The sequence below is a fragment of the Vicugna pacos genome, chromosome 12 (genome assembly GCF_048564905.1).
Source record: "Vicugna pacos chromosome 12, VicPac4, whole genome shotgun sequence".
In the NCBI taxonomy this organism is placed as follows: domain Eukaryota; kingdom Metazoa; phylum Chordata; class Mammalia; order Artiodactyla; family Camelidae; genus Vicugna; species Vicugna pacos.
Window position 1 is genome coordinate 15,341,991 of NC_132998.1, and position 13,929 is coordinate 15,355,919.

General features: G+C 36.4%; 1 protein-coding gene and 1 long non-coding RNA gene across 2 annotated transcripts in view; one reads left to right on the forward strand and one right to left on the reverse strand.

The window, feature by feature from the left end:
- ARID2 (AT-rich interaction domain 2) overlaps nucleotides 1-13,929 on the reverse strand; it is a 137,013-nt gene that overhangs the window by 30,982 nt on the left and 92,102 nt on the right. The window contains exons 12-15 of the mRNA XM_072972941.1: nucleotides 12,337-12,418; nucleotides 10,291-10,425; nucleotides 9,448-9,644; nucleotides 6,342-9,205 (exon numbers count right to left, since the gene is read on the reverse strand). Coding sequence (XP_072829042.1) covers nucleotides 6,342-9,205; nucleotides 9,448-9,644; nucleotides 10,291-10,425; nucleotides 12,337-12,418 — 3,278 coding nt within the window. The remainder of the gene's footprint in view (nucleotides 1-6,341; nucleotides 9,206-9,447; nucleotides 9,645-10,290; nucleotides 10,426-12,336; nucleotides 12,419-13,929) is intronic.
- LOC140700145 (uncharacterized) lies at nucleotides 8,142-10,759 on the forward strand. Its single transcript, XR_012078397.1, has 2 exons — nucleotides 8,142-9,038; nucleotides 9,454-10,759. It is a non-coding gene; the product is annotated as an uncharacterized lncRNA (long non-coding RNA).

Sequence of the window (13,929 nt, forward strand, 5' to 3'; positions counted from 1 at the left end):
TCCAAGAAAAAAAATCTACTTTGGAATGTGACTGAAGTTGTTTCTATAACAGAGTCCCAGTCCTATGATTTTATAATATTGGTAAGAAAACACATCCATGCATGAAAAACATGCATTTTAGGGCAGTACAGGTATCATGGATAGGATATGGACTTACTTAAAATTTCAATCTGCCTCTTAACTAGCTATGTGACCCTGGGCAACCTACTTAACCTCTCTGATCCTCAATTCCCTCATCTGTAAAATGTTAAGTAATAAAATCTAACCTCTGGGACAGTAAGAAGACTACAGAACCTATACATGAAGAGCCTAGCTCAAGATTCTCGCTAAGTGGTAACTGTTACTACTATTACTTATGCTAACAGAGAAGTCTAGAGGGAAACCATATTTTTGGAGGAAAGATGATGAGTTCACTTTGGGAACAGTGACAGATCAATAAGCACAATTATCCTCAATAAAAATTAAAGCTGGAAACATGGATCTGACAATCATTCACCTGCGAATTCTCAAAGCCATGAAGACTAACAGTGAGAAAGCAGAAGTGGGGCTGGGGGGTGGGGAAAAAAGAGGGTCAGAGACAAAGGAAGGGAAGATAACATTAGAACCAATCTATTTACCAAAAAATTAGTCAAATCGTTTCCTTGAAATGAAAATATTGCACTAAAAATCCAGAAAATTCTAGTAACTAGGAGTAACCAAGAGGATCAGTTTGAATGAACTTTCCAGTTCCCTATACCAGTACCATTTACTTGAAGTATTTTATTGACTATCTTGTCACATATTTGTAAATTAAGCTTATTTCTGTATAAGTACAAAACAGAGTTCTATCCTATTTTTTCCTTCATCGTGGAACTCTTAGTTGTGTCACACAGAAAATTTAGTAACAAGGAATCATAGGGTATTTTAACCCCAATTGTTAATGATTAATGAGGGATGTGGCAAGGATGACTGAAGTTAATCCAAGCTGTTAAATTAAAAGTGAATAAAAGACATATTAACCAAATGCAATGTGTAGAAAACTTGTGGATCCTAATTCGAACAAACTGTTTAAAAACCACATTTTAAAAGAAAATTAGGGAACACTGAGCATGAACTGGGTGTCAGATAATATTAAGAAACTACTACTTTCGTTAGGTGTGACTTGATATTATGGATATATATATATTTACATATATTTCAAAGTACTTATAAATATACACTAAGGTATTCACTGGTGAAACAAAGTAATAATTGGGATTTACTTCAGTATTTCAGGAAAAAATAATGATGGAGAATAGATGAAACTAAAAAGGCAAAATGGTGATATTTAAAGCTAGGTCTTGGAGACATAGAGGCTTACTGGCTGTACCTTTGTGTATATTTAAAATTTTTCACAGTAAAAAGTAAACAAATGACAGCAAAAAAATTAAATAGAGCTAAACATATCAATGAAACAAAAAGAATTAAAGTACTTATAGAAGGTATCAAGTGAGAAATTCCAAGACATATTTTCTTTGATCACAGGAGTTAATATTTTTAGGTTTCCTCCTATATTAAAAAGATATACATTTCTTTCAACAAAGCTACTTTTTAAATAGGTTGCTTGTATTGTATTGCACGTTTTTTTCCAAGTACCACATAAATTATGTTTTAAGAACTAGGTTTTCTACATGAGATGCAAAATATATTTCTTTAAGGATATAAAATTTTACTTTTTCTTAACATTACTGTGAACTGCCCCATCATTAGCCATAACTCTTAACTCAAATATCAATGTAAAAGTAGGTCTCAAAGTCATGTTTTTTTTGGAATGATCACTTTTGAGGTATATTCCTTACTCTATTGAGAAAGAACTAATTTTTCATATTATAGGACATCTCCAGTACTGTGTGACCAAAAAGGTAAAATTACCCAAAGAATGAATGTGATTCCTTTTGTGAAGTAAAATTATCTAAAAATGTTAATGTAGCAGTTTTGTTTTTGGCAAAGGTATTTTTTGTTAAAATTAAGAAGTTATAATCTTGCCTTCCTTTATTATTTTTTCAAGAGTAAATTACAGCTAAAAATTCTAGATTATATGGATAACATCTTCTGATCTAGAACTCAATATCTTAAGTTCTTTAATGCTTACTTTCTTATTAATATTAAGCTTTAAAAGCCTTAGAATAAGACTAAAATTTTAGCATTCAATTTGTGTTAGAAAAACTACAAAGTCATAATTTATTCTTCTCAAAATAAATTCTTTACTTAGTAATGAAATACTGTGTTCAAATCTAGCTACACATTTTGAAAGCTACTTAGTAAATGGAATTGGTTGAGACACACAGAATGATGAACAGACCAGACAATATGACACCTAGGGTCTAACTGAAAGAATTAAGAAAATATACTCTAAAGAAGAGATAAGTAAGGAGAGAGGAAGGAAAGACACTTTTAAGTGCTTATAGGAACAAGAATTAGATTTACTCTAAATGATGTAAAAGAGATTAACTCAGTCTAGATATAGTAAAGATCTTTACAGAACAGAATTAATACAATAGATATCATCAGAAAAGAGATCTTTCTGTGTGTGGGAAGATTACTTCAACTCTTAAAAATTAGGGTTTTGGACAAGATAATATCTAAAACTCTTTCTGCTCTAATATTCCCTCATTTTCTCAAACTATCAAGTGTTTTCCTTTCATTAAGTATAAATTCAGATAATCAATACATACCAAGCCTGTTTTGTAAGAACACATTGAAATGTATAAAAAAATTATGTTTAGTGGCAATGCCTTTTTTAATTATTACACTGTACTAGTACAAGTCTATAAATCTAATAGTGTAGTTAATTTACAATGTTAGTTTCAGGTATACAGCAAAGTGAGTCAGTGATACATATACATACATACACACACACATACGTATATTTTTTTCAAATTCTTTTCCATAAGCAGTAATATTCCTTAAAAAAAAATTAAAATGACATTCTTGTGTCTCTTGCTAAAATGATTGTCTATGGCTATGGCCAAATGCCGCCCTCTTGAGGCTACAGAAATGCTTTCTGATGGGTTGAGTGACTTTAAACTCTATCAAAGAAAGAAAGGGACCAGGAATACGCCAATATCCAGTGCTAGGCAGCACCATATGAGAAATGACTTGTGTGGGAAGGACAGGGAACTGAGGAGCAGCATCTCTAAAATGTCTTAAGTAGGTACATCCTTAAGTTAACTATTTTTACATACAAGAATTTGGCATGGCATCAAATCACAGGATTAACATATTCAGCTATATTCAGCATGTGTTTTATATGTTCCTGAAAAGGACAAGTCTTCAGGTAAGTATATGTAACTAATTTTCTTCCATTTTTAATTCATTTTTATTCTTTTATATGCTAATCTGGCTTTATGGCTCCAGCAGTTACCAACTCATGAAGAGTGGAAAGGAGTAGGGCTGCAGGAAACAGTATCCATATTGTTGCACTTTACCCTGCAAATGTAACATTGGAAATAAGCAGCTAGGAATAAAGAAATGCTGCCTTGAAGTACAATTTACTGTGTATTTATATAAACTACCCAGCTAAATACTACTTATATACAAAATCTATGGTTGTATCATTTACTTTCATATATTTTCTCCTTTATTTGTTGTTAGTATTTTTTCTGTAATGAAATTAATACAGCTGATTAATGGGAGTCAGAAAGAACAAAACTGAGAAAAGAAAGATTAAATAACAACGGTATCAGAAAGGATTATTTGTCAGCCATTTTCAGCAGGGACACTTCCCTGCAGTCTTTCTAGCCCTGTGCGTTTTGCAAGTCTCAAAGTCCCTTCTTGGGTTAAAAGTGCCTCCTTAACATCCAGACCCCTTGAAATGGTGGAAATAACAAGGTATGGCTGAAAAATTGCATTTATCACATTTAAATTTCTCTATTTCATCTGTCCCTTTAAGGTACCAATTCAAATAGTGAATCAAATAGTGTCAAACCAAGGTCTAAAAATGCAACTGTGAGAGTACATAAAGAAATGGAAAGAATCTGGGCAACAGTGGAAATGGTTTTTTATTAGCAGGCTCTTAAAGAGGCACGACAGCCTAGCCTTCAAAGGAGACTTGGGATGCCATCTTGAATCACTGATAATTCTTTAGCCTTTGTGGGTACTTTATCCTATACGTGAAGATAAAATACGCTTGCACCATTACTGAGTGCCAGACTGTGAAGCAGGCACTGTGCTGAGAGCTACACATACGAATCCCGGTTTTTCTGTTTCTCACTCTTGTAGACACCATGCATGTTATGTCTCTTTTTCTTTACAAAGTTTAAAATTTTTACATGCCAACCAAATACGAATTTTAGGAATAAAGAATGTGGCTATTTATTTATACTGACGTATAGTTGATTAACAATGTTAAGAATGTCGCTATTTGAAATAAACTACATTCTTGGGGAGAATACATAAAAATTTAATACATATTTTTTCAGATTATGAATAAAAGACATTCATTTTATGGCTTGAATTAGATGTATATATGTCCAATGTGTTCAGTTTTAGCATTAATATCCTAAAATTATCATTCAGTGGTACTCACATCTTATATTCTAGTAGTTAAAATAATGTTTGCTCTGAAAGGGATATCGAGAACTTTACAAAGGAATCTTTTAGAATAGTGGAGAAATGGGTAAAAAGCCTGAGTTTTGGTTTCAGACACACACCCAGGTTTCAGTCTTGGCACCACTTCATGCTAGTTGGTAACCTTGGGTGAGTTATTTAGCACCTTGAGGCCTCATGTCTAAAAGAGTCACTACAATTTTTACCTAACAGATGCCTAGAGGATCAAATGAGAAAACCCTTTAGTGCAAAGTTCCTAACACAGGTCCTACTCTTGGTGAGTAATACTGTTTATTTTTTTGTTATTTAGGTATCATTATTGAATATAACCACACTGGAAGATTAAGGACAAAAAAATTAGGGTTGATTCAACAATTCCACAGTAATGGAGTTTTTTTTCTCTAATTTGGCTTGTTCTATTATAACTCTTTATGATTATAAAGGAGCCTAAGAGGCAAAAAAAGAGTCAAGTCAACATAATCAAGATGAACTGGTAAATTATTAAATATAAAAAAATATATAAAACTCAATGTGTTGAATGCTTATTATATGTTAGAGGTTGCACTATTATAATTTTTTTAGTTCGCTTAAATAAATGAAAAACTCAACTTGCAGAAGTTTGAGTAAAAAAGTATGTTCTACCAAAACTCCGTATTAACTACAGCCTTGTATATAATATCCACTGAAGGACACGCAACCTATTTAAGGGCCCTGAAACAAATCTAAGCACTACTAACACATGAATTAAAGATCTCATTAGCCCCCAGAGCAGCACTTTCCTGCTTTATCCATTCACATGAAGAAAGATACATATTAGTGGATGAAGTGTTCTGAAGCAAGCAATTCTTTGTTTTCATCTTTCATTTTGCTCCCCCACCCTCCCCTGCCATCTAGATTTGGTCCCAATACAACAACGGCCATAGATCTGCTGTCATCATCGCGAGTACAGAGAAGAAGCCCAAGCCAGAAGAGAGGCAGCAGAGCTGGCAACACACACAAAGTTCTGGCCAGGCAGTCATTAGGAAAGAGAGAATGAAGAAGTCATAATCTAGGAGACAGCATACAAGATTGTCCTTGAAGTCTTTACAGGCTGACTGGACCCTCAATTTAGTCAGTAGCACTGATCCTAGAGAACATTGTATTTACTAAGCCATGCAGAGATGGGACAGTAGACATTAAAAAGGGAATAGGAGAAACAGGAAAGTAGAGCAAAGGAGTAAGATACAAAATTTGAAGTATCAGAAGAGCTGAAACAAATTGAAAGTATGAGAAATAAACCTTTTTAATGAATAAAGGCAACTAATTCAATACATAAATATAACAAGAACACACTTGATAAGATTCTTATGGGATTCACTTTTTTTTTTTTTTGAAACAAAAGTATTTGGAAAGAGTCACAAAAACACACTCATGTCAAAATTAAATACAGAAATTCCCCTCTGGAGTACTCTTAGCAAACCTCCTCCTACCCCCACACCAAAAGGAGACTAAGTTACATTTTTTAAATTCTCCGAAAGATGTTAGATTACAAGAGCTTCTCTAACTTGGGTCTACAAAATAGATTCTTTAAACACGTGCTAAAGTTAACAATTGAAAACTGTTTAGTATTATGAAAAACGGAAAAAAATAAAAGAGCACGGCAGCATGAGGACACTGATGAGCTGACATGGCTAACGCTTCAAGGTGAGACACGGGAGAACAGTGCATTTCCCCCGGGAAACCACAGTGACAGATCAGGATTCTGGCAAGAGGAACGTGAGAGGAGGAGGACTCACCTGCGGGACCGCATTCTGTACGTAGGACGGCGGCTGCTGCTGCTTCTGCTGCACAGCACTTTCTATTGCTACTTTAGCTACCGTGCTGGGATCGGCTCCGGCTGGCACGGCAACCATTGTTGCACTGCAGCCAGCATTGTTGGGGTCACTGATTGTAACGATTCTAACTCCTACTTTATTTGGAATTCCTGTGACTGTTTCCCTATCGTTATCCTCTGCTGGCCGCTTTACAGTTTTGCATTCTGCTGTGCCATTTGTGGACCGAACGTCAGATGACAGGGCAGGAGGATGGGACACTCTTGATCCTGAGTGGGGAACGGCTATGATTTGATGCCCCTGTATAACAGAGGTTGTAGAATGTGGTGAGACAACTACACTTGGGCGTTGCTGAGGCACATCTGAATTCAAACTTGAAGCTAGAGGTCCGTTAGGCAAATCAGTACCACTGAACGGCTGTGCTGCCACGTTTGGAGCCTCCTGTGTACTGCTCATAGATGGCGAGCCACCCAAAGTTAATATAGGTCCGTTAGAAATTCTCTCTAGCTGATCACCTTTGGCAGTATCTTGCTGAGTGGCATCTAAAGTCCCTTGTGGCTCTACTGGAGATATCTCACCATTTCCTACATGGTTGGAAGTTTTGTGATTTGGAATGTTTTTGCTTAAATGAGAACCATCTCCTTTATCAAAATCACAGATTCCGTTAACTAGAGGTTTTTTCAAATCACTTTTAATATCCTGCATGTCCATTTGTTCTGAGTTCTGTTTTCCAGATGCTCCATTCTCACCCAATTCTAATGATGGCCCATTACTGATTAGTGAGCACTGATTATTAGCCTCACTTTGAATTTTCCCTGAGTTTGAAGGAGGTAGACTTGAGTCATTGTACTTTCTCCCATTTAGAAGACTTCCCACTTGCATTTCATTCTCCTTTGTATCCCCATTGCTGGTGTTCGTGGCTCCTCGTCGGCAGGACGGGTTCTCCATGACTTCAATTTTACGTTCATGAACGTGTAAACCTGTTGCTTCTTTTGCTTCCTCCTCCTTTTGGCAAATTATTTTATCACCTTTGAATGGGGGGGTAGCAGTAGTACAAGATGATTGTCCAGCTGGAGATGCTTGAGTGGCTGGAAGCGTTTGCACCTGAAGTCCAACTCCCGCCTGGGTCCCGCTCATGGTGATTCCTGCTGGAGCAATGAGCTGAGTTGCATTTCCCTGACTCACAGTTGCAGTTGCAAAACTTGTATTTGGCACAACTGTTATGGTTACCTGGTTGCCAGAAGTCCCTTGGAAAATGGTTGCTGGGCTATTTGAGATCAGTGGGCCTGGCAATATTTGTAAGTTCGAGATGGGCACGGTTTGCACTCCCCCTGTGGGTGGCATTGCACTTTGGACCAACTGAACATTCTGCTGCCCAACCAGTAGCTGCTGAGCTGGACTTTGTCCCTGCACTCCAAAACCTGCTGCTTGATTGTTGGCCACCTGGTATACCACCTGAGGGCTAGGAGCTCTGGCATTATTAGGGGGAGGAATCTGTGGAGCTGGGAGAATAAGCTTACCACCTGGAGTGGAAGGACCACGCTTTGGAAGCAGCAGCTGTTTTATTAGACTTGACTCACCAGAAGCAGGCTGGCCAACTCCCGCATTCGTCTGCTGTGGCTGCACCTGCACCTGCACTTGTGGCTGCTGCACTTGTACTTGCACCTGCTGCGGTGGGGGTGCTGGTGAATGCTGCTGCTGTTGCTGCCTTTTCACAGACAGCATCTGGCTGACAGTAGGGGGTGGTCCCTGTGACTGAGGGGTGCAAGAGGATGACATGGCAGTAGGAACCTGGTTATTAGTAGCTGGGACAGGTGATGGTGAGGAAGATGGAGTTATGTTTGGTTGTCCAGTTAGCTGAACTGCCTGACCAGCTGGAAGAGCTGCTGGGTTAGCAAGGACAATCTGGTGAATGGCTGGTGCGTAAGTCTGACCTTGTTGAGCTGGCTGGCTTACAATCACTACACTTTGCTGGGCAGGCTGCTGTGGCTGTTGGATAGGCTGTTGTACCACAGTGGATGACACTTGCTGAGAAGGGAGAGGTTTTGGTGCAATGTTCTGAAATCCTACCCTTGAGGGCTGTGGACTTGGGACACCAGCAATGGTAACCATTTGTCCTGTAGCTACCTGAAAATTCTGCACTGAAGTTGCCGAGACAATGTTGGATGCAGAAGTCGTTACGTACTGCGGGGGTGCTATGATAACGGTGTCCTGTGGCTGACTACCAGCCGATGTCTGCTGAGATGAAGTCTGCACAGGTTGGGGTGACGTGGTGATTAACTGTTGACCCTGTGAAACTGTAGAAGTACATGCTGGTAAGTTCTGTACTCTGCCAAATATGTGACTCTGCGGGACAGCCTGCTGAATTACCGTGACAGGAGTGCCAGAAGGTATCTGTCCCGGAACCACTGTGTGCAATGGAGACTGCTGTGGAATCACAGGTGGATGGTGAAGCAATGTCTGGGAATTTACAACTGTAACAGGCTGTGGCCCTGTGCTGTGATTCGGAACCACAGAACTCTGGGCAGCTCCTCCTCCCACAGCAAGACTAACAGGAACTGCTGTCTGGGGTATAGAATTCTGGATTACTGTAGCCTTAACGACTTCACAAGGAACTGGAGCTTTATTCTGAATGACAGTCACCGGAGCATTTTGCTGCTGGTGGGTATGAACTGAAGGATTTGGTGGAATTCTTGAAACAGTCTGTGCCATGGTATGAACACCTTGCACTGGAAAAGACATTTGTGTTGCAGTCAAACTTGAAGACTGGTTGGTAACAGGAGTCCTCTGAAAATGGTTTCCTACAGTTTGTGGTCCATGAGGGATTCCTGAAAATATGGGGGTCAAAATTCATAATTAAATGACTGAAAAGCTCCAATGTAGGAATTATTTTACCTAAGTCAAAAGAAAATAGTTTTAAACAAGTTTGCATCATATGAATATGATAAAATAACAGAACAAGAGTTACTGAAAAACAAGGAAACGTTATACATCTTAAATGTATATGAGATACATCTTCATTAAGTTTATTAAGTCACTAACATTTAAAACACAAATTAAAAATTAATACCTGCAGGTGAAGGACTTGGAGATACATCAGGAACAGAATCAACACGAACAACGGGAGTCGAAACTGGCTGTTGCTGATAGTACATCTGAACGGGAAGTGGGATCGCCCTCCGCTTTACTCCTACTACGTGAATGTGCGCCTGCCCGTTGTTACCGGAATCCTCCACTCTCTTCACTGTGTGATTTGGAAAGACCGTTCTGTAAAGCAAACGCAGACTCAATTTGGTTAACTAGCACATTAACAAAAACACTCCTAACAATGTTTAGATACACAGCAGCAGTATATTCAGGGCTACTTATGGATGAACCAGAGTGATTCATACAGTTATGCTCTGCAAGGCTGGGAAGCGAGGGATCAAACATAAAAGAACAATTCTCTAATTTTAAAAATTATTATTTATTAATATTATTGGGTTTTAAACAACTCTCCTTTATATATAATTAACAAAAAGGCTGCATCCAGGCAATGCCTATTTTATGAACTTTGTAAAAAGCCAAAAAGTCTTCACACTTGAAGACAGATATTAGACTACTCAGGGTTAAAAAGGGCAAAAGTCATGTCTTTAACACATAAAAGTAGGTAGAAAAAAGGTAAACTTAATTTCTTCCTTTTCTTCTTTGATAAACCTCATAATGTGCAAACACAAACACCAGATGTGATTTCCAAAATACCTTTGTATTTAAACTTCCACTACATTACAATGTAACTGAAACAAAATTTCAAGTAGTGGAAATATTTAAAACTAGATAGGTAGATAGATAGGTGGCATTTCCTCTAAAGAGCAAGAGGTGTTGTAAGAGATATAAATTAACCTTACTTAAAGTTAAGAACTGTAAATACTACCTAAGACATTTATAAAATCCAGTTGATGTTAGGATTCCACCACGAGCTAATTTACTGCAAGTTGATAGGTACTCGGAATACATTTCTGCTCGAGAGACAGAACAATCTGGATTTACTTCAAAATGAGCATTTAGCCTAAAAGAGGAGAAAAATACATGGCATTATGCAATAAACTATAGGAGAGTCCATATTTATTTACACTAAAACTATGTGAAAGCAACATGTTATAAACCAATATTGTCTATTAATCAAATTTCACTATCTCATATGTTATTAGCAAAAAATACATGCCAGGTTTTAGATAGACTAAATCAAACAAAAAGAGGTTAACTAATTAATCATACTGATTTTAGTATTTAAAATAACATCATCAACAAATGTAAAAACTGGGGTGTATTTACATCCCAGCAAGAGCAGGGTTGGTCTGCTGGCAACAAATATTCTACAATAAATAATTTTATTCAGTGAATACAGGTTCCTGTTTTATAATAATCAAAAAATAACAGAAGTTCCCAATTATGAGTTACCGGTGATACGAAAAACAAAGGAAAACTTGAACTAAAGTTAAACTTAGATCAAGCTTCTTCAGAATACTTTCCCAAAGCTTTTAACCACTCCCCAAAACAACACCTCCCGCGCTGCACACCTCCCCTCCCCCCACTTTAGAGACTTCCATTCCTAATCCATTACAGACTAATTTAAACTTCAGTCTGTTTGTTGTACAGCGACGTCCATCTGTTAAGTTAGGAACGGAGGCCTTGTTATCCCTGTAGGACTCTTTCTAGGACTCACCATCTACATAACAGGCCAACTTACAGCTGTTTCTTATTAACCAAATTAAACGATAATTATGATAAAATAATTGTAAAATGCTTCTCTCCTCTTCCCGCTCAGAACTGGCAGAAATGTGCAATTGGGATTTATAAGACCAAGTCTATACCTAACATACACATTTTACAGTGGATGTGGTACATACGTTTTCCAACTGTCAAAACACTTTGAGTACTGAGTTTTCAAAAAGGCCAGATACAAAAAACTTTTTTGTTTCAATGTAGAACATAAATATTTCCAAATATTACTGGAAGAGATTCATCAAGTAAAGGGTCAAGGTGTAACAATAGAGAACATGAAAAAAAAGCAAGTAGAGATATTTAAAATCATAAACCTGGTTTAAGCAAAGTGAAAATATCTAAAGAAAATTGTCATAGGAACATAGATACGAAAGCACCAAAAATATGGAACACAGAGTGACAGAAGCATGGAATGGGAGAAAAATAATGTTAGAGAATGGGGGAGAAGGGATCAAGGAAAGAAATTTTTTAAAGTAGTACATCACTGAAAAGTGACTTTATATTTCAGTCTGTTAAACTCCTAAAGAATTTAAGTTGAAATTCATAAACAATGTAGTAAAGGCAACGAACCATGACAAAATGAAATCTAACCAAGTCTATTTTTATCTTTTTCAGAAAGTGGCTGAGATGTAACTACTCAGTCTTCTCAAGAAAATACCATTTTCAAGTTAATTATGTCCATGTAGACATACTGGCCATTGTATCACTTGATTAGTTTCCCCTTACTACTCATAAAAAGGGAAAATTAACTAGCAATGAATGAGAAGTCTTGCTTCTGATGAAAAAGAAGAGACACTTAACGAAAAATCTGGTTTTACTTTAAGTCAGTTTAACTTTTTTAATAAAACATTAATTTAAGAAAAACAAATTCTACAATCTGACAAACCTTATTTTCTACAAAGTCAAAGATAAGTCTAGCATAAATTTTACTTGAAAAGAAGTGGTGTAGTTTAATGAAACTCTAGTCAAACACTAATTTAATTCCGAAGATTCTGATGAATATTTTTCTTTCAAATTATTTCAAAACACAGGTGAAGTGATTTTACATTGTCCTTTCTTTGTATAAATGATATCCTGCTCTAACTAAAAAGAAATACAGAATAAAACATTCTGGATGACTGCTAAAATACATTTCCTTTCCTCTTTTGCTTCATTCTGCCCAAGGATAAAGCCTTAATAGAAATAAACCACTTACCACTGACAAGCAAACTTCTCACTATCTATTTCCACTATTCCTGGAGGTGGAGCAACATGCTGTGCTACAACTGCTCTGGAAGCTAAAGAAAAAAATACATTAGCTACATCATTTTTTAAAACGTAGTCACTATATGCCATATTTAGTTCATGAATACTGAACCAATTAATATTCACAAAGAACACCTTTTAAAAGGGGGAAGAAACATAATGAAAATGTACAAATTTGAGAAAGAAACTCATAATGGAGCACATCTTATACCAGGCACTGCCTTAGATGTTTTATAAGAACTATCTTTTTAATCTCACAATCATTCAGATAATAACAATAATATGAATTATTTCACTAATATAAACTCTTATTTTTTCCATTTGTCAGACACTGAGTTAAATACTTTACATATATTATCTTTCTTAATTCTTCTGTGAGGTTAGTATAGATAAGAAAACTGAGACTCAAAGTGATTAAAATAACTAGCCCAGGGTCACACAGCACAACACATCAGTAAATAAGCCTCTCTCAGTTTAGTTACTGATGGAGATTGCCTCAGAAATAACTTCACTTTTGATTTAAAAGATTAACATGAACTTTATAAGTGGTATATATAAAACTTCTGCATATGATGAACAAATAGCTAACTTTTATGTTACATACTAAAGAACTAATGAAAACATGAAAAATATGAGATAATATAAACTTAGTCATGTTATGATAAGTTTATATAACTTATTCATAAATTTATAATAAAATATGAGTATTACACATTCATAGATAAGAGTTATATTGTTTCATGACTAAATCAGCATCATTAATTTATAGTTTTTAAACTTAGAAAATGTACCTACTTTTTTTCAGGTGACACTTTAGCAAAACTTCTCAGAACCCTCAAACAAAACAAATGCATTTCTAAATTATTAGAACTAGACGAGTCCCACAACACAGCCCAATCTGTGAATAATCTGAAGCAATCTTGATCTCTGTCTGATGAGGCCCCCAGGCTTCCACCAAGATACAGCTAATAGCAACCAGCCACGTAATAAACATTTACTCTTTATTAAGCCATTTACATTTACATGATTTGTTTTAATATTATATGTAAATCTAAATTTAATTATCTCTATTTTGCAAATGAAAAAATTAAAGCTCAGAGATTAAGTTCACAAAGGAACACAGGGCAGAGCTGGGTGCAGCTGGAAAGCCTTCTTTTAGGAGTGCTGAGTTTGAATCCAGGTGTGTGTCACACTTCAGAGGCTATATTGTGATATCCTGATTTTTAACAGAACGTAACAATTAGAACCAAAATTATTTTCCTTGTGCAACCCCAGCCTGCCTTTTCTTCTCCTCCTAACCTGATGACACTATTACAGAAAATATCTTTCTAGGGCCTAAACCTATCCTAACCTAGAAGTCGTCTCCCCTTTTCTTCATCAACTGTTCTGTGACAGTATACCTTACGCAGACTGAAATCTCAGTCAATTACCAACCAACTGCATGATGCATTAGAAACTATGTTGAAATTATGAGAACCTTTATAAATAATGCATAAAGAAGGATGCAGCCACAATTAAATTAAGAATATAAACTGGAAATGCA